Source organism: Eleutherodactylus coqui, chromosome 1 (genome assembly GCF_035609145.1).
Source record: "Eleutherodactylus coqui strain aEleCoq1 chromosome 1, aEleCoq1.hap1, whole genome shotgun sequence".
Taxonomy (NCBI): Eukaryota; Metazoa; Chordata; class Amphibia; order Anura; family Eleutherodactylidae; genus Eleutherodactylus; species Eleutherodactylus coqui.
In genome coordinates, this window is record NC_089837.1 from 4560604 (window position 1) to 4583000 (window position 22397).

The 22397-nt window shown below is 57.2% G+C and overlaps 1 protein-coding gene across 2 annotated transcripts in view; it reads left to right on the forward strand.

The window, feature by feature from the left end:
* Nucleotides 1–22397, forward strand: part of SNX17 (sorting nexin 17) — a 79417-nt gene that overhangs the window by 33708 nt on the left and 23312 nt on the right. For both annotated transcript variants that reach the window (XM_066594329.1, XM_066594330.1), the window contains exons 7-8: nt 19789–19879; nt 20168–20255. In XM_066594329.1, coding sequence (XP_066450426.1) covers nt 19789–19879; nt 20168–20255 — 179 coding nt within the window. The remainder of the gene's footprint in view (nt 1–19788; nt 19880–20167; nt 20256–22397) is intronic.

The window sequence follows — 22397 nt, forward strand, 5'->3', positions numbered from 1 at the left end:
CCTCCCACCTGAGTATAGGGGGCAGTGTAGAGGACGTGCTAGAGGTAAGAGACCACCTCCCACCTGAGTATAGGGGGCAGTGTAGAGGACGTGCTAGAGGTAAGAGACCCCCTCCCACCTGAGTATAGGGGGCAGTGTAGAGGACGTGCTAGAGGTAAGAGCCCCCCTCCCACCTGAGTATAGGGGGCAGTGTAGAGGATGTGCTAGAGGTAAGAGCCCCCCTCCCACCTGAGTATAGGGGGCAGTATAATGGACGTGCTAGAGGTAAGAGCCCCCCTGCCACCTGAGTATAGGGGGCAGTGTAGAGGACGTGCTAGAGGTAAGAGACCCCCTCCCACCTGAGTATAGGGGGCAGTATAATGGACGTGCTAGAGGTAAGAGCCCCCCTCCCACCTGAGTATAGGAGGCAGTATAATGGACGTGCTAGAGGTAAGAGCCCCCCTCCCACCTGAGTATAGGGGGCAGTGTAGAGGACGTGCTAGAGGTAAGAGCCCCCCTCCCACCTGAGTATAGGGGGCAGTATAATGGACGTGCTAGAGGTAAGAGCCCCCCTCCCACCTGAGTATAGGGGGCAGTGTAGAGGACGTGCTAGAGGTAAGAGCCCCCCTCCCACCTGAGTATAGGGGGCAGTGTAGAGGACGTGCTAGAGGTAAGAGCCCCCCTCCCACCTGAGTATAGGGGGCACTGTAGAGGACGTGCTAGAGGTAAGAGCCCCCCTCCCACCTGAGTATAGGGGGCAGTATAATGGACGTGCTAGAGGTAAGAGCCCCCCTCCCACCTGAGTATAGGGGGCAGTGTAGAGGACGTGCTAGAGGTAAGAGCCCCCCTCCCACCTTAGTATAGGGGGCAGTGTAGAGGACGTGCTAGAGGTAAGAGTCCCCCTCCCACCTGAGTATAGGGGGCAGTGTAGAGGACGTGCTAGAGGTAAGAGACCCCCTCCCACCTAAGTATAGGGGGCAGTGTAGAGGACGTGCTAGAGGTAAGAGCCCCCCTCCCACCTGAGTATAGGGGGCAGTATAATGGACGTGCTAGAGGTAAGAGACCCCCTCCCACCTGAGTATAGGGGGCAGTGTAGAGGACGTGCTAGAGGTAAGAGCCCCCCTCCCACCTGAGTATAGGGGGCAGTGTAGAGGACGTGCTAGAGGTAAGAGCCCCTCTCCCACCTGAGTATAGGGGGCAGTATAATGGACGTGCTAGAGGTAAGAGACCACCTCCCACCTGAGTATAGGGGGCAGTGTAGAGGACGTGCTAGAGGTAAGAGCCCCCTCCCACCTGAGTATAGGAGGCAGTATAATGGACGTGCTAGAGGTAAGAGCCCCCCTCCCACCTGAGTATAGGGGGCAGTGTAGAGGACGTGCTAGAGGTAAGAGCCCCCCTCCCACCTTAGTATAGGGGGCAGTGTAGAGGACGTGCTAGAGGTAAGAGTCCCCCTCCCACCTGAGTATAGGGGGCAGTGTAGAGGACGTGCTAGAGGTAAGAGACCCCCTCCCACCTAAGTATAGGGGGCAGTGTAGAGGACGTGCTAGAGGTAAGAGCCCCCCTCCCACCTGAGTATAGGGGGCAGTATAATGGACGTGCTAGAGGTAAGAGACCCCCTCCCACCTGAGTATAGGGGGCAGTGTAGAGGACGTGCTAGAGGTAAGAGCCCCCCTCCCACCTGAGTATAGGGGGCAGTGTAGAGGACGTGCTAGAGGTAAGAGCCCCTCTCCCACCTGAGTATAGGGGGCAGTATAATGGACGTGCTAGAGGTAAGAGACCACCTCCCACCTGAGTATAGGGGGCAGTGTAGAGGACGTGCTAGAGGTAAGAGACCACCTCCCACCTGAGTATAGGGGGCAGTGTAGAGGACGTGCTAGAGGTAAGAGACCACCTCCCACCTGAGTATAGGGGGCAGTGTAGAGGACGTGCTAGAGGTAAGAGCCCCCTCCCACCTGAGTATAGGGGGCAGTGTAGAGGACGTGCTAGAGGTAAGAGCCCCCCTCCCACCTGAGTATAGGACGCAGTATAATGGACGTGCTAGAGGTAAGAGACCCCCTCCCACCTGAGTATAGGGGGCAGTGTAGAGGACGTGCTAGAGGTAAGAGCCCCCCTCCCACCTGAGTATAGGGGGCAGTGTAGAGGACGTGCTAGAGGTAAGAGACCACCTCCCACCTGAGTATAGGGGGCAGTGTAGAGGACGTGCTAGAGGTAAGAGACCCCCTCCCACCTGAGTATAGGAGGCAGTGTAGAGGACGTGCTAGAGGTAAGAGACCACCTCCGACCTGAGTATAGGGGGCAGTGTAGAGGACGTGCTAGAGGTAAGAGCCCCCCTCCCACCTGAGTATAGGAGGCAGTGTAGAGGACGTGCTAGAGGTAAGAGACCCCCTCCCACCTGAGTATAGGAGGCAGTGTAGAGGACGTGCCAGAGGTAAGAGACCACCTCTCACCTGAGTATAGGGGGCAGTGTAGAGGACGTGCTAGAGGTAAGAGCCCCCCTCCCACCTGAGTATAGGGGGCAGTGTAGAGGACGTGCTAGAGGTAAGAGCCCCCCTCCCACCTGAGTATAGGAGGCAGTGTAGAGGACGTGCTAGAGGTAAGAGACCCCCTCCCACCTGAGTATAGGGGGCAGTATAATGGACGTGCTAGAGGTAAGAGACCACCTCTCACCTGAGTATAGGGGGCAGTATAATGGACGTGCTAGAGGTAAGAGACCCCCTCCCACCTGAGTATAGGGGGCAGTGTAGAGGATGTGCTAGAGGTAAGAGACCACCTCCGACCTGAGTATAGGGGGCAGTGTAGAGGACGTGCTAGAGGTAAGAGACCCCCTCCCACCTGAGTATCGGGGGCAGTGTAGAGGACGTGCTAGAGGTAAGAGCCCCTCTCCCACCTGAGTATAGGGGGCAGTGTAGAGGACGTGCTAGAGGTAAGAGACCCCCTCCCACCTGAGTATAGGGGGCAGTGTAGAGGACGTGCTAGAGGTAAGAGACCCCCTCCCACCTGAGTATAGGAGGCAGTATAATGGACGTGCTAGAGGTAAGAGACCCCCTCCCACCTGAGTATAGGGGGCAATGTAGAGGACGTGCTAGAGGTAAGAGACCCCCTCCCACCTGAGTATAGGGGGCAGTGTAGAGGACGTGCTAGAGGTAAGAGACCACCTCCCACCTGAGTATAGGGGGCAGTGTAGAGGACGTGCTAGAGGTAAGAGCCCCCCTCCCACCTGAGTATAGGGGGCAGTGTAGAGGACGTGCTAGAGGTAAGAGCCCCCCTCCCACCTGAGTATAGGAGGCAGTGTAGAGGACGTGCTAGAGGTAAGAGACCACCTCCCACCTGAGTATAGGGGGCAGTGTAGAGGATGTGCTAGAGGTAAGAGCCCCCCTCCCACCTGAGTATAGGGGGCAGTGTAGAGGACGTGCTAGAGGTAAGAGCCCCCCTCCCACCTGAGTATAGGAGGCAGTATAATGGACGTGCTAGAGGTAAGAGCCCCCCTCCCACCTGAGTATAGGGGGCAGTGTAGAGGACGTGCTAGAGGTAAGAGACCACCTCTCGCCTGAGTATAGGAGGCAGTATAGAGGACGTGCTAGAGGTAAGAGCCCCCCCCTCCCACCTGAGTATAGGGGGCAGTGTAGAGGACGTGCTAGAGGTAAGAGACCACCTCCCACCTGAGTATAGGGGGCAGTATAATGGACGTGCTAGAGGTAAGAGCCCCCCTCCCACCTGAGTATAGGGGGCAGTGTAGAGGACGTGCTAGAGGTAAGAGACCCCCTCCCACCTGAGTATAGGGAGCAGTGTAGAGGACGTGCTAGAGGTAAGAGACCACCTCCCACCTGAGTATAGGGGGCAGTGTAGAGGACGTGCTAGAGGTAAGAGACCCCCTCCCACCTGAGTATAGGGGTCAGTGTAGAGGACGTGCTAGAGGTAAGAGCCCCCCTCCCACCTGAGTATAGGGGGCAGTGTAGAGGACGTGCTAGAGGTAAGAGCCCCCCTCCCACCTGAGTATAGGACGCAGTATAATGGACGTGCTAGAGGTAAGAGACCCCCTCCCACCTGAGTATAGGGGGCAGTGTAGAGGACGTGCTAGAGGTAAGAGCCCCCCTCCCACCTGAGTATAGGGGGCAGTGTAGAGGACGTGCTAGAGGTAAGAGACCCCCTCCCACCTGAGTATAGGGGGCAGTGTAGAGGACGTGCTAGAGGTAAGAGCCCCCCTCCCACCTGAGTATAGGGGGCAGTGTAGAGGACGTGCTAGAGGTAAGAGACCACCTCCGACCTGAGTATAGGGGGCAGTGTAGAGGACGTGCTAGAGGTAAGAGCCCCCCTCCCACCTGAGTATAGGAGGCAGTGTAGAGGACGTGCTAGAGGTAAGAGACCCCCTCCCACCTGAGTATAGGAGGCAGTGTAGAGGACGTGCCAGAGGTAAGAGACCACCTCTCACCTGAGTATAGGGGGCAGTATAATGGACGTGCTAGAGGTAAGAGACCCCCTCCCACCTGAGTATAGGAGGCAGTGTAGAGGACGTGCTAGAGGTAAGAGACCACCTCCGACCTGAGTATAGGAGGCAGTGTAGAGGACGTGCTAGAGGTAAGAGACCACCTCCGACCTGAGTATAGGGGGCAGTGTAGAGGACGTGCTAGAGGTAAGAGACCCCCTCCCACCTGAGTATAGGAGGCAGTGTAGAGGACGTGCCAGAGGTAAGAGACCACCTCTCACCTGAGTATAGGGGGCAGTGTAGAGGACGTGCTAGAGGTAAGAGCCCCCCTCCCACCTGAGTATAGGGGGCAGTGTAGAGGACGTGCTAGAGGTAAGAGCCCCCCTCCCACCTGAGTATAGGAGGCAGTGTAGAGGACGTGCTAGAGGTAAGAGACCCCCTCCCACCTGAGTATAGGGGGCAGTATAATGGACGTGCTAGAGGTAAGAGCCCCCCTCCCACCTGAGTATAGGAGGCAGTATAATGGACGTGCTAGAGGTAAGAGACCCCCTCCCACCTGAGTATAGGGGGCAGTGTAGAGGACGTGCTAGAGGTAAGAGCCCCCCTCCCACCTGAGTATAGGGGGCAGTGTAGAGGATATGCTAGAGGTAAGAGCCCCCCTCCCACCTGAGTATAGGGGGCAGTATAATGGACGTGCTAGAGGTAAGAGCCCCCCTCCCACCTGAGTATAGGGGGCAGTATAATGGACGTGCTAGAGGTAAGAGACCCCCTCCCACCTGAGTATAGGGGGCAGTGTAGAGGACGTGCTAGAGGTAAGAGACCCCCTCCCACCTGAGTATAGGGGGCAGTGTAGAGGACGTGCTAGAGGTAAGAGCCCCCCTCCCACCTGAGTATAGGGGGCAGTGTAGAGGACGTGCTAGAGGTAAGAGCCCCTCTCCCACCTGAGTATAGGGGGCAGTGTAGAGGACGTGCTAGAGGTAAGAGCCCCTCTCCCACCTGAGTATAGGAGGCAGTGTAGAGGACGTGCTAGAGGTAAGAGCCCCCCTCCCACCTGAGTATAGGGGGCAGTGTAGAGGACGTGCTAGAGGTAAGAGACCCCCTCCCACCTGAGTATAGGGGGCAGTGTAGAGGACGTGCTAGAGGTAAGAGACCCCCTCCCACCTGAGTATAGGGGGCAGTGTAGAGGACGTGCTAGAGGTAAGAGACCCCCTCCCACCTGAGTATAGGAGGCAGTGTAGAGGACGTGCTAGAGGTAAGAGACCACCTCCCACCTGAGTATAGGGGGCAGTGTAGAGGACGTGCTAGAGGTAAGAGCCCCTCTCCCACCTGAGTATAGGGGGCAGTGTAGAGGACGTGCTAGAGGTAAGAGACCCCCTCCCACCTGAGTATAGGGGGCAGTGTAGAGGACGTGCTAGAGGTAAGAGACCCCCTCCCACCTGAGTATAGGAGGCAGTGTAGAGGATGTGCTAGAGGTAAGAGCCCCCCTCCCACCTGAGTATAGGGGGCAGTGTAGAGGACGTGCTAGAGGTAAGAGACCCCCTCCCACCTGAGTATAGGGGGCAGTGTAGAGGACGTGCTAGAGGTAAGAGACCCCCTCCCACCTGAGTATAGGGGGCAGTATAATGGACGTGCTAGAGGTAAGAGCCCCCCTCCCACCTGAGTATAGGGGGCAGTGTAGAGGACGTGCTAGAGGTAAGAGACCCCCTCCCACCTGAGTATAGGGGGCAGTGTAGAGGACGTGCTAGAGGTAAGAGACCACCTCCCACCTGAGTATAGGGGGCAGTGTAGAGGACGTGCTAGAGGTAAGAGCCCCCCTCCCACCTGAGTATAGGGGGCAGTGTAGAGGACGTGCTAGAGGTAAGAGCCCCCCTCCCACCTGAGTATAGGAGGCAGTATAATGGACGTGCTAGAGGTAAGAGCCCCCCTCCCACCTGAGTATAGGGGGCAGTGTAGAGGACGTGCTAGAGGTAAGAGCCCCCCTCCCACCTGAGTATAGGGGGCAGTGTAGAGGACGTGCTAGAGGTAAGAGACCCCCTCCCACCTGAGTATAGGGGGCAGTGTAGAGGACGTGCTAGAGGTAAGAGCCCCCCTCCCACCTGAGTATAGGGGGCAGTGTAGAGGACGTGCTAGAGGTAAGAGCCCCCCTCCCACCTGAGTATAGGGGGCAGTGTAGAGGACGTGCTAGAGGTAAGAGCCCACCTCCCACCTGAGTATAGGGGGCAGTGTAGAGGACGTGCTAGAGGTAAGAGACCCCCTCCCACCTGAGTATAGGGGGCAGTATAATGGACGTGCTAGAGGTAAGAGACCCCCTCCCACCTGAGTATAGGGGGCAGTGTAGAGGACGTGCTAGAGGTAAGAGACCACCTCCCACCTGAGTATAGGGGGCAGTGTAGAGGACGTGCTAGAGGTAAGAGACCCCCTCCCACCTGAGTATAGGGGGCAGTATAATGGACGTGCTAGAGGTAAGAGCCCCCCTCCCACCTGAGTATAGGAGGCAGTATAATGGACGTGCTAGAGGTAAGAGACCCCCTCCCACCTGAGTATAGGGGGCAGTGTAGAGGACGTGCTAGAGGTAAGAGACCACCTCCCACCTGAGTATAGGGGGCAGTGTAGAGGACGTGCTAGAGGTAAGAGCCCCCCTCCCACCTGAGTATAGGAGGCAGTATAATGGACGTGCTAGAGGTAAGAGCCCCCCTCCCACCTGAGTATAGGGGGCAGTGTAGAGGACGTGCTAGAGGTAAGAGCCCCCCTCCCACCTGAGTATAGGGGGCAGTGTAGAGGACGTGCTAGAGGTAAGAGCCCCCCTCCCACCTGAGTATAGGGGGCAGTGTAGAGGACGTGCTAGAGGTAAGAGCCCACCTCCCACCTGAGTATAGGGGGCAGTGTAGAGGACGTGCTAGAGGTAAGAGACCCCCTCCCACCTGAGTATAGGGGGCAGTATAATGGACGTGCTAGAGGTAAGAGACCCCCTCCCACCTGAGTATAGGGGGCAGTGTAGAGGACGTGCTAGAGGTAAGAGACCACCTCCCACCTGAGTATAGGGGGCAGTGTAGAGGACGTGCTAGAGGTAAGAGACCCCCTCCCACCTGAGTATAGGGGGCAGTATAATGGACGTGCTAGAGGTAAGAGCCCCCCTCCCACCTGAGTATAGGAGGCAGTATAATGGACGTGCTAGAGGTAAGAGACCCCCTCCCACCTGAGTATAGGGGGCAGTGTAGAGGACGTGCTAGAGGTAAGAGACCCCCCTCCCACCTGAGTATAGGGGGCAGTGTAGAGGACGTGCTAGAGGTAAGAGACCCCCTCCCACCTGAGTGTAGGGGGCAGTATAATGGACGTGCTAGAGGTAAGAGACCCCCTCCCACCTGAGTATAGGGGGCAGTGTAGAGGACGTGCTAGAGGTAAGAGCCCCCCTCCCACCTGAGTATAGGGGGCAGTATAATGGACGTGCTAGAGGTAAGAGACCCCCTCCCACCTGAGTATAGGGGGCAGTGTAGAGGACGTACTAGAGGTAAGAGCCCCCCTCCCACCTGAGTATAGGAGGCAGTATAATGGACGTGCTAGAGGTAAGAGACCCCCTCCCACCTGAGTATAGGGGGCAGTGTAGAGGACGTGCTAGAGGTAAGAGACCCCCTCCCACCTGAGTATAGGGGGCAGTGTAGAGGACGTGCTAGAGGTAAGAGACCACCTCCCACCTGAGTATAGGGGGCAGTGTAGAGGACGTGCTAGAGGTAAGAGACCCCCTCCCACCTGAGTATAGGGGGCAGTGTAGAGGACGTGCTAGAGGTAAGAGCCCCCCTCCCACCTGAGTATAGGGAGCAGTGTAGAGGATGTGCTAGAGGTAAGAGCCCCCCTCCCACCTGAGTATAGGGGGCAGTATAATGGACGTGCTAGAGGTAAGAGCCCCCCTGCCACCTGAGTATAGGGGGCAGTGTAGAGGACGTGCTAGAGGTAAGAGACCCCTCCCACCTGAGTATAGGGGGCAGTATAATGGACGTGCTAGAGGTAAGAGCCCCCCTCCCACCTGAGTATAGGAGGCAGTATAATGGACGTGCTAGAGGTAAGAGCCCCCCTCCCACCTGAGTATAGGGGGCAGTGTAGAGGACGTGCTAGAGGTAAGAGCCCCCCTCCCACCTGAGTATAGGGGGCAGTATAATGGACGTGCTAGAGGTAAGAGCCCCCCTCCCACCTGAGTATAGGGGGCAGTGTAGAGGACGTGCTAGAGGTAAGAGCCCCCCTCCCACCTGAGTATAGGGGGCAGTGTAGAGGACGTGCTAGAGGTAAGAGCCCCCCTCCCACCTGAGTATAGGGGGCACTGTAGAGGACGTGCTAGAGGTAAGAGCCCCCCTCCCACCTGAGTATAGGGGGCAGTATAATGGACGTGCTAGAGGTAAGAGCCCCCCTCCCACCTGAGTATAGGAGGCAGTATAATGGACGTGCTAGAGGTAAGAGCCCCCCTCCCACCTGAGTATAGGGGGCAGTGTAGAGGACGTGCTAGAGGTAAGAGACCCCCTCCCACCTGAGTATAGGGGGCAGTGTAGAGGACGTGCTAGAGGTAAGAGCCCCCCTCCCACCTTAGTATAGGGGGCAGTGTAGAGGACGTGCTAGAGGTAAGAGTCCCCCTCCCACCTGAGTATAGGGGGCAGTGTAGAGGACGTGCTAGAGGTAAGAGACCCCCTCCCACCTAAGTATAGGGGGCAGTGTAGAGGACGTGCTAGAGGTAAGAGCCCCCCTCCCACCTGAGTATAGGGGGCAGTATAATGGACGTGCTAGAGGTAAGAGACCCCCTCCCACCTGAGTATAGGGGGCAGTGTAGAGGACGTGCTAGAGGTAAGAGCCCCCCTCCCACCTGAGTATAGGGGGCAGTGTAGAGGACGTGCTAGAGGTAAGAGCCCCTCTCCCACCTGAGTATAGGGGGCAGTATAATGGACGTGCTAGAGGTAAGAGACCACCTCCCACCTGAGTATAGGGGGCAGTGTAGAGGACGTGCTAGAGGTAAGAGACCACCTCCCACCTGAGTATAGGGGGCAGTGTAGAGGACGTGCTAGAGGTAAGAGACCACCTCCCACCTGAGTATAGGGGGCAGTGTAGAGGACGTGCTAGAGGTAAGAGCCCCCTCCCACCTGAGTATAGGGGGCAGTGTAGAGGACGTGCTAGAGGTAAGAGACCCCCTCCCACTTGAGTATAGGGGGCAGTATAATGGACATGCTAGAGGTAAGAGACCCCCTCCCACCTGAGTATAGGGGGCAGTGTAGAGGACGTGCTAGAGGTAAGAGCCCCCCTCCCACCTGAGTATAGGGGGCAGTGTAGAGGACGTGCTAGAGGTAAGAGACCACCTCCCACCTGAGTATAGGGGGCAGTGTAGAGGACGTGCTAGAGGTAAGAGACCCCCTCCCACCTGAGTATAGGAGGCAGTGTAGAGGACGTGCTAGAGGTAAGAGACCACCTCCGACCTGAGTATAGGGGGCAGTGTAGAGGACGTGCTAGAGGTAAGAGCCCCCCTCCCACCTGAGTATAGGAGGCAGTGTAGAGGACGTGCTAGAGGTAAGAGACCCCCTCCCACCTGAGTATAGGAGGCAGTGTAGAGGACGTGCCAGAGGTAAGAGACCACCTCTCACCTGAGTATAGGGGGCAGTGTAGAGGACGTGCTAGAGGTAAGAGCCCCCCTCCCACCTGAGTATAGGGGGCAGTGTAGAGGACGTGCTAGAGGTAAGAGCCCCCCTCCCACCTGAGTATAGGAGGCAGTGTAGAGGACGTGCTAGAGGTAAGAGACCCCCTCCCACCTGAGTATAGGGGGCAGTATAATGGACGTGCTAGAGGTAAGAGACCACCTCTCACCTGAGTATAGGGGGCAGTATAATGGACGTGCTAGAGGTAAGAGACCCCCTCCCACCTGAGTATAGGGGGCAGTGTAGAGGATGTGCTAGAGGTAAGAGACCACCTCCGACCTGAGTATAGGGGGCAGTGTAGAGGACGTGCTAGAGGTAAGAGACCCCCTCCCACCTGAGTATCGGGGGCAGTGTAGAGGACGTGCTAGAGGTAAGAGCCCCTCTCCCACCTGAGTATAGGGGGCAGTGTAGAGGACGTGCTAGAGGTAAGAGACCCCCTCCCACCTGAGTATAGGGGGCAGTGTAGAGGACGTGCTAGAGGTAAGAGACCCCCTCCCACCTGAGTATAGGAGGCAGTATAATGGACGTGCTAGAGGTAAGAGACCCCCTCCCACCTGAGTATAGGGGGCAATGTAGAGGACGTGCTAGAGGTAAGAGACCCCCTCCCACCTGAGTATAGGGGGCAGTGTAGAGGACGTGCTAGAGGTAAGAGACCACCTCCCACCTGAGTATAGGGGGCAGTGTAGAGGACGTGCTAGAGGTAAGAGCCCCCCTCCCACCTGAGTATAGGGGGCAGTGTAGAGGACGTGCTAGAGGTAAGAGCCCCCCTCCCACCTGAGTATAGGAGGCAGTGTAGAGGACGTGCTAGAGGTAAGAGACCCCCTCCCACCTGAGTATAGGAGGCAGTGTAGAGGACGTGCTAGAGGTAAGAGACCACCTCCCACCTGAGTATAGGGGGCAGTGTAGAGGATGTGCTAGAGGTAAGAGCCCCCCTCCCACCTGAGTATAGGGGGCAGTGTAGAGGACGTGCTAGAGGTAAGAGCCCCCCTCCCACCTGAGTATAGGAGGCAGTATAATGGACGTGCTAGAGGTAAGAGCCCCCCTCCCACCTGAGTATAGGGGGCAGTGTAGAGGACGTGCTAGAGGTAAGAGACCACCTCTCGCCTGAGTATAGGAGGCAGTATAGAGGACGTGCTAGAGGTAAGAGCCCCCCCCTCCCACCTGAGTATAGGGGGCAGTGTAGAGGACGTGCTAGAGGTAAGAGACCACCTCCCACCTGAGTATAGGGGGCAGTATAATGGACGTGCTAGAGGTAAGAGCCCCCCTCCCACCTGAGTATAGGGGGCAGTGTAGAGGACGTGCTAGAGGTAAGAGACCCCCTCCCACCTGAGTATAGGGGGCAGTGTAGAGGACGTGCTAGAGGTAAGAGACCACCTCCCACCTGAGTATAGGGGGCAGTGTAGAGGACGTGCTAGAGGTAAGAGACCCCCTCCCACCTGAGTATAGGGGTCAGTGTAGAGGACGTGCTAGAGGTAAGAGCCCCCCTCCCACCTGAGTATAGGGGGCAGTGTAGAGGACGTGCTAGAGGTAAGAGCCCCCCTCCCACCTGAGTATAGGACGCAGTATAATGGACGTGCTAGAGGTAAGAGACCCCCTCCCACCTGAGTATAGGGGGCAGTGTAGAGGACGTGCTAGAGGTAAGAGCCCCCCTCCCACCTGAGTATAGGGGGCAGTGTAGAGGACGTGCTAGAGGTAAGAGACCCCCTCCCACCTGAGTATAGGGGGCAGTGTAGAGGACGTGCTAGAGGTAAGAGCCCCCCTCCCACCTGAGTATAGGGGGCAGTGTAGAGGACGTGCTAGAGGTAAGAGACCACCTCCGACCTGAGTATAGGGGGCAGTGTAGAGGACGTGCTAGAGGTAAGAGCCCCCCTCCCACCTGAGTATAGGAGGCAGTGTAGAGGACGTGCTAGAGGTAAGAGACCACCTCCGACCTGAGTATAGGAGGCAGTGTAGAGGACGTGCTAGAGGTAAGAGACCACCTCCGACCTGAGTATAGGGGGCAGTGTAGAGGACGTGCTAGAGGTAAGAGACCCCCTCCCACCTGAGTATAGGAGGCAGTGTAGAGGACGTGCCAGAGGTAAGAGACCACCTCTCACCTGAGTATAGGGGGCAGTGTAGAGGACGTGCTAGAGGTAAGAGCCCCCCTCCCACCTGAGTATAGGGGGCAGTGTAGAGGACGTGCTAGAGGTAAGAGCCCCCCTCCCACCTGAGTATAGGAGGCAGTGTAGAGGACGTGCTAGAGGTAAGAGACCCCCTCCCACCTGAGTATAGGGGGCAGTATAATGGACGTGCTAGAGGTAAGAGCCCCCCTCCCACCTGAGTATAGGAGGCAGTATAATGGACGTGCTAGAGGTAAGAGACCCCCTCCCACCTGAGTATAGGGGGCAGTGTAGAGGACGTGCTAGAGGTAAGAGCCCCCCTCCCACCTGAGTATAGGGGGCAGTGTAGAGGATATGCTAGAGGTAAGAGCCCCCCTCCCACCTGAGTATAGGGGGCAGTATAATGGACGTGCTAGAGGTAAGAGCCCCCCTCCCACCTGAGTATAGGGGGCAGTATAATGGACGTGCTAGAGGTAAGAGACCCCCTCCCACCTGAGTATAGGGGGCAGTGTAGAGGACGTGCTAGAGGTAAGAGACCCCCTCCCACCTGAGTATAGGGGGCAGTGTAGAGGACGTGCTAGAGGTAAGAGCCCCCCTCCCACCTGAGTATAGGGGGCAGTGTAGAGGACGTGCTAGAGGTAAGAGCCCCCCTCCCACCTGAGTATAGGAGGCAGTGTAGAGGACGTGCTAGAGGTAAGAGCCCCTCTCCCACCTGAGTATAGGAGGCAGTGTAGAGGACGTGCTAGAGGTAAGAGCCCCCCTCCCACCTGAGTATAGGGGGCAGTGTAGAGGACGTGCTAGAGGTAAGAGACCCCCTCCCACCTGAGTATAGGGGGCAGTGTAGAGGACGTGCTAGAGGTAAGAGACCCCCTCCCACCTGAGTATAGGGGGCAGTGTAGAGGACGTGCTAGAGGTAAGAGACCCCCTCCCACCTGAGTATAGGAGGCAGTGTAGAGGACGTGCTAGAGGTAAGAGACCACCTCCCACCTGAGTATAGGGGGCAGTGTAGAGGACGTGCTAGAGGTAAGAGCCCCTCTCCCACCTGAGTATAGGGGGCAGTGTAGAGGACGTGCTAGAGGTAAGAGACCCCCTCCCACCTGAGTATAGGGGGCAGTGTAGAGGACGTGCTAGAGGTAAGAGACCCCCTCCCACCTGAGTATAGGAGGCAGTGTAGAGGATGTGCTAGAGGTAAGAGCCCCCCTCCCACCTGAGTATAGGGGGCAGTGTAGAGGACGTGCTAGAGGTAAGAGACCCCCTCCCACCTGAGTATAGGGGGCAGTGTAGAGGACGTGCTAGAGGTAAGAGACCCCCTCCCACCTGAGTATAGGGGGCAGTATAATGGACGTGCTAGAGGTAAGAGCCCCCCTCCCACCTGAGTATAGGGGGCAGTGTAGAGGACGTGCTAGAGGTAAGAGACCCCCTCCCACCTGAGTATAGGGGGCAGTGTAGAGGACGTGCTAGAGGTAAGAGACCACCTCCCACCTGAGTATAGGGGGCAGTGTAGAGGACGTGCTAGAGGTAAGAGCCCCCCTCCCACCTGAGTATAGGGGGCAGTGTAGAGGACGTGCTAGAGGTAAGAGCCCCCCTCCCACCTGAGTATAGGAGGCAGTATAATGGACGTGCTAGAGGTAAGAGCCCCCCTCCCACCTGAGTATAGGGGGCAGTGTAGAGGACGTGCTAGAGGTAAGAGCCCCCCTCCCACCTGAGTATAGGGGGCAGTGTAGAGGACGTGCTAGAGGTAAGAGACCCCCTCCCACCTGAGTATAGGGGGCAGTGTAGAGGACGTGCTAGAGGTAAGAGCCCCCCTCCCACCTGAGTATAGGGGGCAGTGTAGAGGACGTGCTAGAGGTAAGAGCCCCCCTCCCACCTGAGTATAGGGGGCAGTGTAGAGGACGTGCTAGAGGTAAGAGCCCACCTCCCACCTGAGTATAGGGGGCAGTGTAGAGGACGTGCTAGAGGTAAGAGACCCCCTCCCACCTGAGTATAGGGGGCAGTATAATGGACGTGCTAGAGGTAAGAGACCCCCTCCCACCTGAGTATAGGGGGCAGTGTAGAGGACGTGCTAGAGGTAAGAGACCACCTCCCACCTGAGTATAGGGGGCAGTGTAGAGGACGTGCTAGAGGTAAGAGACCCCCTCCCACCTGAGTATAGGGGGCAGTATAATGGACGTGCTAGAGGTAAGAGCCCCCCTCCCACCTGAGTATAGGAGGCAGTATAATGGACGTGCTAGAGGTAAGAGACCCCCTCCCACCTGAGTATAGGGGGCAGTGTAGAGGACGTGCTAGAGGTAAGAGACCACCTCCCACCTGAGTATAGGGGGCAGTGTAGAGGACGTGCTAGAGGTAAGAGCCCCCCTCCCACCTGAGTATAGGAGGCAGTATAATGGACGTGCTAGAGGTAAGAGCCCCCCTCCCACCTGAGTATAGGGGGCAGTGTAGAGGACGTGCTAGAGGTAAGAGCCCCCCTCCCACCTGAGTATAGGGGGCAGTGTAGAGGACGTGCTAGAGGTAAGAGCCCCCCTCCCACCTGAGTATAGGGGGCAGTGTAGAGGACGTGCTAGAGGTAAGAGCCCACCTCCCACCTGAGTATAGGGGGCAGTGTAGAGGACGTGCTAGAGGTAAGAGACCCCCTCCCACCTGAGTATAGGGGGCAGTATAATGGACGTGCTAGAGGTAAGAGACCCCCTCCCACCTGAGTATAGGGGGCAGTGTAGAGGACGTGCTAGAGGTAAGAGACCACCTCCCACCTGAGTATAGGGGGCAGTGTAGAGGACGTGCTAGAGGTAAGAGACCCCCTCCCACCTGAGTATAGGGGGCAGTATAATGGACGTGCTAGAGGTAAGAGCCCCCCTCCCACCTGAGTATAGGAGGCAGTATAATGGACGTGCTAGAGGTAAGAGACCCCCTCCCACCTGAGTATAGGGGGCAGTGTAGAGGACGTGCTAGAGGTAAGAGACCCCCCTCCCACCTGAGTATAGGGGGCAGTGTAGAGGACGTGCTAGAGGTAAGAGACCCCCTCCCACCTGAGTGTAGGGGGCAGTATAATGGACGTGCTAGAGGTAAGAGACCCCCTCCCACCTGAGTATAGGGGGCAGTGTAGAGGACGTGCTAGAGGTAAGAGCCCCCCTCCCACCTGAGTATAGGGGGCAGTATAATGGACGTGCTAGAGGTAAGAGACCCCCTCCCACCTGAGTATAGGGGGCAGTGTAGAGGACGTACTAGAGGTAAGAGCCCCCCTCCCACCTGAGTATAGGAGGCAGTATAATGGACGTGCTAGAGGTAAGAGACCCCCTCCCACCTGAGTATAGGGGGCAGTGTAGAGGACGTGCTAGAGGTAAGAGACCCCCTCCCACCTGAGTATAGGGGGCAGTGTAGAGGACGTGCTAGAGGTAAGAGACCACCTCCCACCTGAGTATAGGGGGCAGTGTAGAGGACGTGCTAGAGGTAAGAGACCCCCTCCCACCTGAGTATAGGGGGCAGTGTAGAGGACGTGCTAGAGGTAAGAGCCCCCCTCCCACCTGAGTATAGGGGGCAGTGTAGAGGATGTGCTAGAGGTAAGAGCCCCCCTCCCACCTGAGTATAGGGGGCAGTATAATGGACGTGCTAGAGGTAAGAGCCCCCCTGCCACCTGAGTATAGGGGGCAGTGTAGAGGACGTGCTAGAGGTAAGAGACCCCCTCCCACCTGAGTATAGGGGGCAGTATAATGGACGTGCTAGAGGTAAGAGCCCCCCTCCCACCTGAGTATAGGAGGCAGTATAATGGACGTGCTAGAGGTAAGAGCCCCCCTCCCACCTGAGTATAGGGGGCAGTGTAGAGGACGTGCTAGAGGTAAGAGCCCCCCTCCCACCTGAGTATAGGGGGCAGTATAATGGACGTGCTAGAGGTAAGAGCCCCCCTCCCACCTGAGTATAGGGGGCAGTGTAGAGGACGTGCTAGAGGTAAGAGCCCCCCTCCCACCTGAGTATAGGGGGCAGTGTAGAGGACGTGCTAGAGGTAAGAGCCCCCCTCCCACCTGAGTATAGGGGGCACTGTAGAGGACGTGCTAGAGGTAAGAGCCCCCCTCCCACCTGAGTATAGGGGGCAGTATAATGGACGTGCTAGAGGTAAGAGCCCCCCTCCCACCTGAGTATAGGAGGCAGTATAATGGACGTGCTAGAGGTAAGAGCCCCCCTCCCACCTGAGTATAGGGGGCAGTGTAGAGGACGTGCTAGAGGTAAGAGACCCCCTCCCACCTGAGTATAGGGGGCAGTGTAGAGGACGTGCTAGAGGTAAGAGCCCCCCTCCCACCTTAGTATAGGGGGCAGTGTAGAGGACGTGCTAGAGGTAAGAGTCCCCCTCCCACCTGAGTATAGGGGGCAGTGTAGAGGACGTGCTAGAGGTAAGAGACCCCCTCCCACCTAAGTATAGGGGGCAGTGTAGAGGACGTGCTAGAGGTAAGAGCCCCCCTCCCACCTGAGTATAGGGGGCAGTATAATGGACGTGCTAGAGGTAAGAGACCCCCTCCCACCTGAGTATAGGGGGCAGTGTAGAGGACGTGCTAGAGGTAAGAGCCCCCCTCCCACCTGAGTATAGGGGGCAGTGTAGAGGACGTGCTAGAGGTAAGAGCCCCTCTCCCACCTGAGTATAGGGGGCAGTATAATGGACGTGCTAGAGGTAAGAGACCACCTCCCACCTGAGTATAGGGGGCAGTGTAGAGGACGTGCTAGAGGTAAGAGCCCCCCTCCCACCTGAGTATAGGAGGCAGTATAATGGACGTGCTAGAGGTAAGAGCCCCCCTCCCACCTGAGTATAGGGGGCAGTGTAGAGGACGTGCTAGAGGTAAGAGACCACCTCCCACCTGAGTATAGGGGGCAGTGTAGAGGACGTGCTAGAGGTAAGAGACCCCCTCCCACCTGAGTCTAGGGGGCAGTGTAGAGGACGTGCTAGAGGTAAGAGACCACCTCCCACCTGAGTATAGGGGGCAGTGTAGAGGACGTGCTAGAGGTAAGAGACCACCTCCCACCTGAGTATAGGAGGCAGTATAATGGACGTGCTAGAGGTAAGAGACCCCCTCCCACCTGAGTATAGGGGGCAGTGTAGAGGACGTGCTAGAGGTAAGAGACCCCCTCCCACCTGAGTATAGGGGGCAGTGTAGAGGACGTACTAGAGGTAAGAGCCCCCCTCCCACCTGAGTATAGGAGGCAGTATAATGGACGTGCTAGAGGTAAGAGACCCCCTCCCACCTGAGTATAGGGGGCAGTGTAGAGGACGTGCTAGAGGTAAGAGACCCCCTCCCACCTGAGTATAGGGGGCAGTGTAGAGGACGTGCTAGAGGTAAGAGACCACCTCCCACCTGAGTATAGGGGGCAGTGTAGAGGACGTGCTAGAGGTAAGAGACCCCCTCCCACCTGAGTATAGGGGGCAGTGTAGAGGACGTGCTAGAGGTAAGAGCCCCCCTCCCACCTGAGTATAGGGGGCAGTGTAGAGGATGTGCTAGAGGTAAGAGCCCCCCTCCCACCTGAGTATAGGGGGCAGTATAATGGACGTGCTAGAGGTAAGAGCCCCCCTGCCACCTGAGTATAGGGGGCAGTGTAGAGGACGTGCTAGAGGTAAGAGACCCCCTCCCACCTGAGTATAGGGGGCAGTATAATGGACGTGCTAGAGGTAAGAGCCCCCCTCCCACCTGAGTATAGGAGGCAGTATAATGGACGTGCTAGAGGTAAGAGCCCCCCTCCCACCTGAGTATAGGGGGCAGTGTAGAGGACGTGCTAGAGGTAAGAGCCCCCCTCCCACCTGAGTATAGGGGGCAGTATAATGGACGTGCTAGAGGTAAGAGCCCCCCTCCCACCTGAGTATAGGGGGCAGTGTAGAGGACGTGCTAGAGGTAAGAGCCCCCCTCCCACCTGAGTATAGGGGGCAGTGTAGAGGACGTGCTAGAGGTAAGAGCCCCCCTCCCACCTGAGTATAGGGGGCACTGTAGAGGACGTGCTAGAGGTAAGAGCCCCCCTCCCACCTGAGTATAGGGGGCAGTATAATGGACGTGCTAGAGGTAAGAGCCCCCCTCCCACCTGAGTATAGGAGGCAGTATAATGGACGTGCTAGAGGTAAGAGCCCCCCTCCCACCTGAGTATAGGGGGCAGTGTAGAGGACGTGCTAGAGGTAAGAGACCCCCTCCCACCTGAGTATAGGGGGCAGTATAATGGACGTGCTAGAGGTAAGAGCCCCCCTCCCACCTGAGTATAGGGGGCAGTGTAGAGGACGTGCTAGAGGTAAGAGCCCCTCTCCCACCTGAGTATAGGGGGCAGTATAATGGACGTGCTAGAGGTAAGAGACCACCTCCCACCTGAGTATAGGGGGCAGTGTAGAGGACGTGCTAGAGGTAAGAGCCCCCCTCCCACCTGAGTATAGGAGGCAGTATAATGGACGTGCTAGAGGTAAGAGCCCCCCTCCCACCTGAGTATAGGGGGCAGTGTAGAGGACGTGCTAGAGGTAAGAGACCACCTCCCACCTGAGTATAGGGGGCAGTGTAGAGGACGTGCTAGAGGTAAGAGACCCCCTCCCACCTGAGTCTAGGGGGCAGTGTAGAGGACGTGCTAGAGGTAAGAGACCACCTCCCACCTGAGTATAGGGGGCAGTGTAGAGGACGTGCTAGAGGTAAGAGACCACCTCCCACCTGAGTATAGGAGGCAGTATAATGGACGTGCTAGAGGTAAGAGACCCCCTCCCACCTGAGTATAGGGGGCAGTGTAGAGGACGTGCTAGAGGTAAGAGACCCCCTCCCACCTGAGTATAGGGGGCAGTGTAGAGGACGTACTAGAGGTAAGAGCCCCCCTCCCACCTGAGTATAGGAGGCAGTATAATGGACGTGCTAGAGGTAAGAGACCCCCTCCCACCTGAGTATAGGGGGCAGTGTAGAGGACGTGCTAGAGGTAAGAGACCCCCTCCCACCTGAGTATAGGGGGCAGTGTAGAGGACGTGCTAGAGGTAAGAGACCACCTCCCACCTGAGTATAGGGGGCAGTGTAGAGGACGTGCTAGAGGTAAGAGACCCCCTCCCACCTGAGTATAGGGGGCAGTGTAGAGGACGTGCTAGAGGTAAGAGCCCCCCTCCCACCTGAGTATAGGGGGCAGTGTAGAGGATGTGCTAGAGGTAAGAGCCCCCCTCCCACCTGAGTATAGGGGGCAGTGTAGAGGATGTGCTAGAGGTAAGAGACCACCTCCCACCTGAGTATAGGGGGCAGTGTAGAGGACGTGCTAGAGGTAAGAGACCCCCTCCCACCTGAGTATCGGGGGCAGTATAATGGACGTGCTAGAGGTAAGAGACCCCCTCCCACCTGAGTGTAGGGGGCAGTGTAGAGGACGTGCTAGAGGTAAGAGCCCCCCTCCCACCTGAGTATAGGGGGCAGTGTAGAGGATGTGCTAGAGGTAAGAGCCCCCCTCCCACCTGAGTATAGGGGGCAGTGTAGAGGACGTGCTAGAGGTAAGAGACCCCCTCCCACCTGAGTATAGGGGGCAGTGTAGAGGACGTGCTGGGAGACCCCTTGAGCCTGGGGGACAGTAGACAGTAGCCCTTTACCCTTCTTGTACCACCACCCGGCCCGCCAAGTATGTGAGGATAGTGAAGGGTTTCCTATATCCGCAGGCCGTGGCCGCTAAGCTGGATCTACCGGAGGAGCTGATCGGGTACTTCAGCCTCTACCTCATCAAGGACGGAGCGGCTGGATCCTTCTCCTGTGAGTACACATATGTATCTGACTGTGGGACGGACAGCGCCCCCCAACAGTGGTGGTGGCTGCGTGTCAGGGGATGTCCACTCGCTCATCAGATACCTGGTTGTGGTCCATACGGACTGGCAGATAACAAGGACAGTAGCTGTGGGGAGGAGGCACGAGGTGCCCGGAGGCTGACTTATACAACCTGGAGTCAGTAATGGCAGAGCGTCCGTCTCCCCTCGTGTGCCCCTCCGCCTGCGGCCCCCTCACCTCCTTCCTGTCATCAGGACATGTATTGTTTTCTCGCAGTTGTCAGGAAGCTGCAGGAGTTTGAGCTCCCCTACGTGTCCGTCACCAGCCTGAGGAACCGAGACTACAAGATCATCCTACGGAAGAGGTGGGTACCGAACCTTGCCACTACAGGGCGCCGCTGAGGCGCTGCAGGGAGGGATGGCAGTCTTATTGTACCCAGTGTGGATATGTTGGTGCTGTAACACTTCTGAGGGTCCACAAACAAAAGTCACATAATACATGCAGAGTAGCGGGGGTCACAAGAGCTTACAGTCTATGAGGAGAAGATGGGGGGGACACGAGAGAGCCTACAGTCTAGGGGAAGGAGATAGGGGGTGCACAAGAGCTTAGTCTAGGAGGAGATAGGGGGGGACACGAGAGCTTGCAGTCTAGGAGAAGAAGATGGGGAGGGGGGACAGAGAGCCTACAGTCTAGGGGAAGAAGCTAGGGGAGAAACAAGCTTAGTCTAGGAGGAGGAGATAGGGGGGGACACGAGAGAGCTTACAGTCTAGGAGGAGGAGCTGGGGGACACGAGAGAGCTTACAGTCTAGGAGGAGGAGATGGGGGACACGAGAGAGCTTACAGTCTAGGAGGAGAAGATAGGGGGACACGAGAGAGCTTACAGTCTAGGAGGAGGAGATAGGGGGACACGAGAGAGCTTACATTCTAGGAGGAGGAGATGGGGGGGGGATACAAGAGAGCTTACAGTCTAGGAGGAGGAGATGGGGGGGGACGCGAGAGAGCTTACAGTCTAGGAGGAGGAGATGGGGGACACGAGAAAGCTTACAGTCTAGGAGGAGGAGATGGGGGGGACACAAGAGAGCTTACAGTCTAGGAGGAGGAGATGGGGGGGGGGGAAGACACGAGAAAGCTTACAGTCCAGGAGGAGATGGGGGGGGACACGAGAGCTTACAGTCTAGGAGGAGGAAATGGGGGGAACACGAGAGAGCCTACAGTCTAGGGGAAGGAGATAGGGGGTACACAAGAGCTTAGTCTAGGAGGAGGAGATGGGGGACACGAGAGAGCTTACAGTCTAGGAGGAGAAAATAGGGGGACACGAGAGAGCTTACAGTCTAGGAGGAGGAGATGGGGAGGACATTAGAGAGCTTACATTCTAGGAGGAGGAGATAGGGGGGGATACAAGAGAGCTTACAGTCTAGGAGGAGGAGATGGGGGGGACACGAGAGAGCTTACAGTCTAGGAGGAGGAGATGGGGGGACACGAGAGAGCTTACAGTCTAGGAGGAGGAGATGGGGGGACACGAGAGAGCTTACAGTCTAGGAGGAGGAGATGGGGGGACACGAGAGAGCTTACAGTCCAGGAGGAGGAGATTTGGGGGGGGGGGGGGGACACGAGAGAGCTTACAGTCTAGGAGGAGGAGATGGGGGGGGGGACACGAGAGAGCTTACAGTCTTGGAAGAGGAGATAGGGGGGCACGAGAGAGCTTACAATCTAGGAGGAGAAGATGGGGGGGGACAGAGAGAGTCTACAGTCTAGGGGAAGGAAATAGGGGGGGGGGGGGCACGAGAGAGCCTACAGTCTAGGGGAAGGAGTTTGGGGTTGACAGAAGAGAGCTTTACAGTCTAGGAGAAGGAGCGAGGGGGGACACGAGAGAGCTTACAGTCTAGGCGGAGAAGATGGGGGGACACGAGAGAGCTTACATTCTAGGAGGAGGAGATGGGGGGGGGGGATACAAGAGAGCTTACAGTCTAGGAGGAGGAGATGGGGGGGGACGCGAGAGAGCTTACAGTCTAGGAGGAGGAGATGGGGGTACACGAGAGAGCTTACATTCTAGGAGGAGGAGATAGGGGGGGATATGAGAGAGCTTACAGTCTAGGAGGAGGAGATGGGGGGACACGAGAGCTTATAGTCTAGGAGGAGGAGATGGGGGGACACGAGAGAGCTTACAGTCTAGGAGGAGAAGATGGGGGGGACACGAGAGAGCTTACAGTCTAGGAGGAGGAGATGGGGGGAACACGAGAGAGCTTACAGTCTAGGAGGAGAAGATGGGGGGGACACGAGAGAGCTTACAGTCTAGGAGGAGGAGATGGGGGGACACGAGAGAGCTTACAGTCTAGGAGGAGTAGATGGGGGACACACGAGAGAGCTTACATTCTAGGAGGAGGAGATAGGGGGGGATACGAGAGACCTTACAGTCTAGGAGGAGGAGATAGGGGGGACACGAGAGAGCTTACAATCTAGGAGGAGAAGATGGGAGGGACAGAGAGAGCCTACAGTCTAGGGAAAG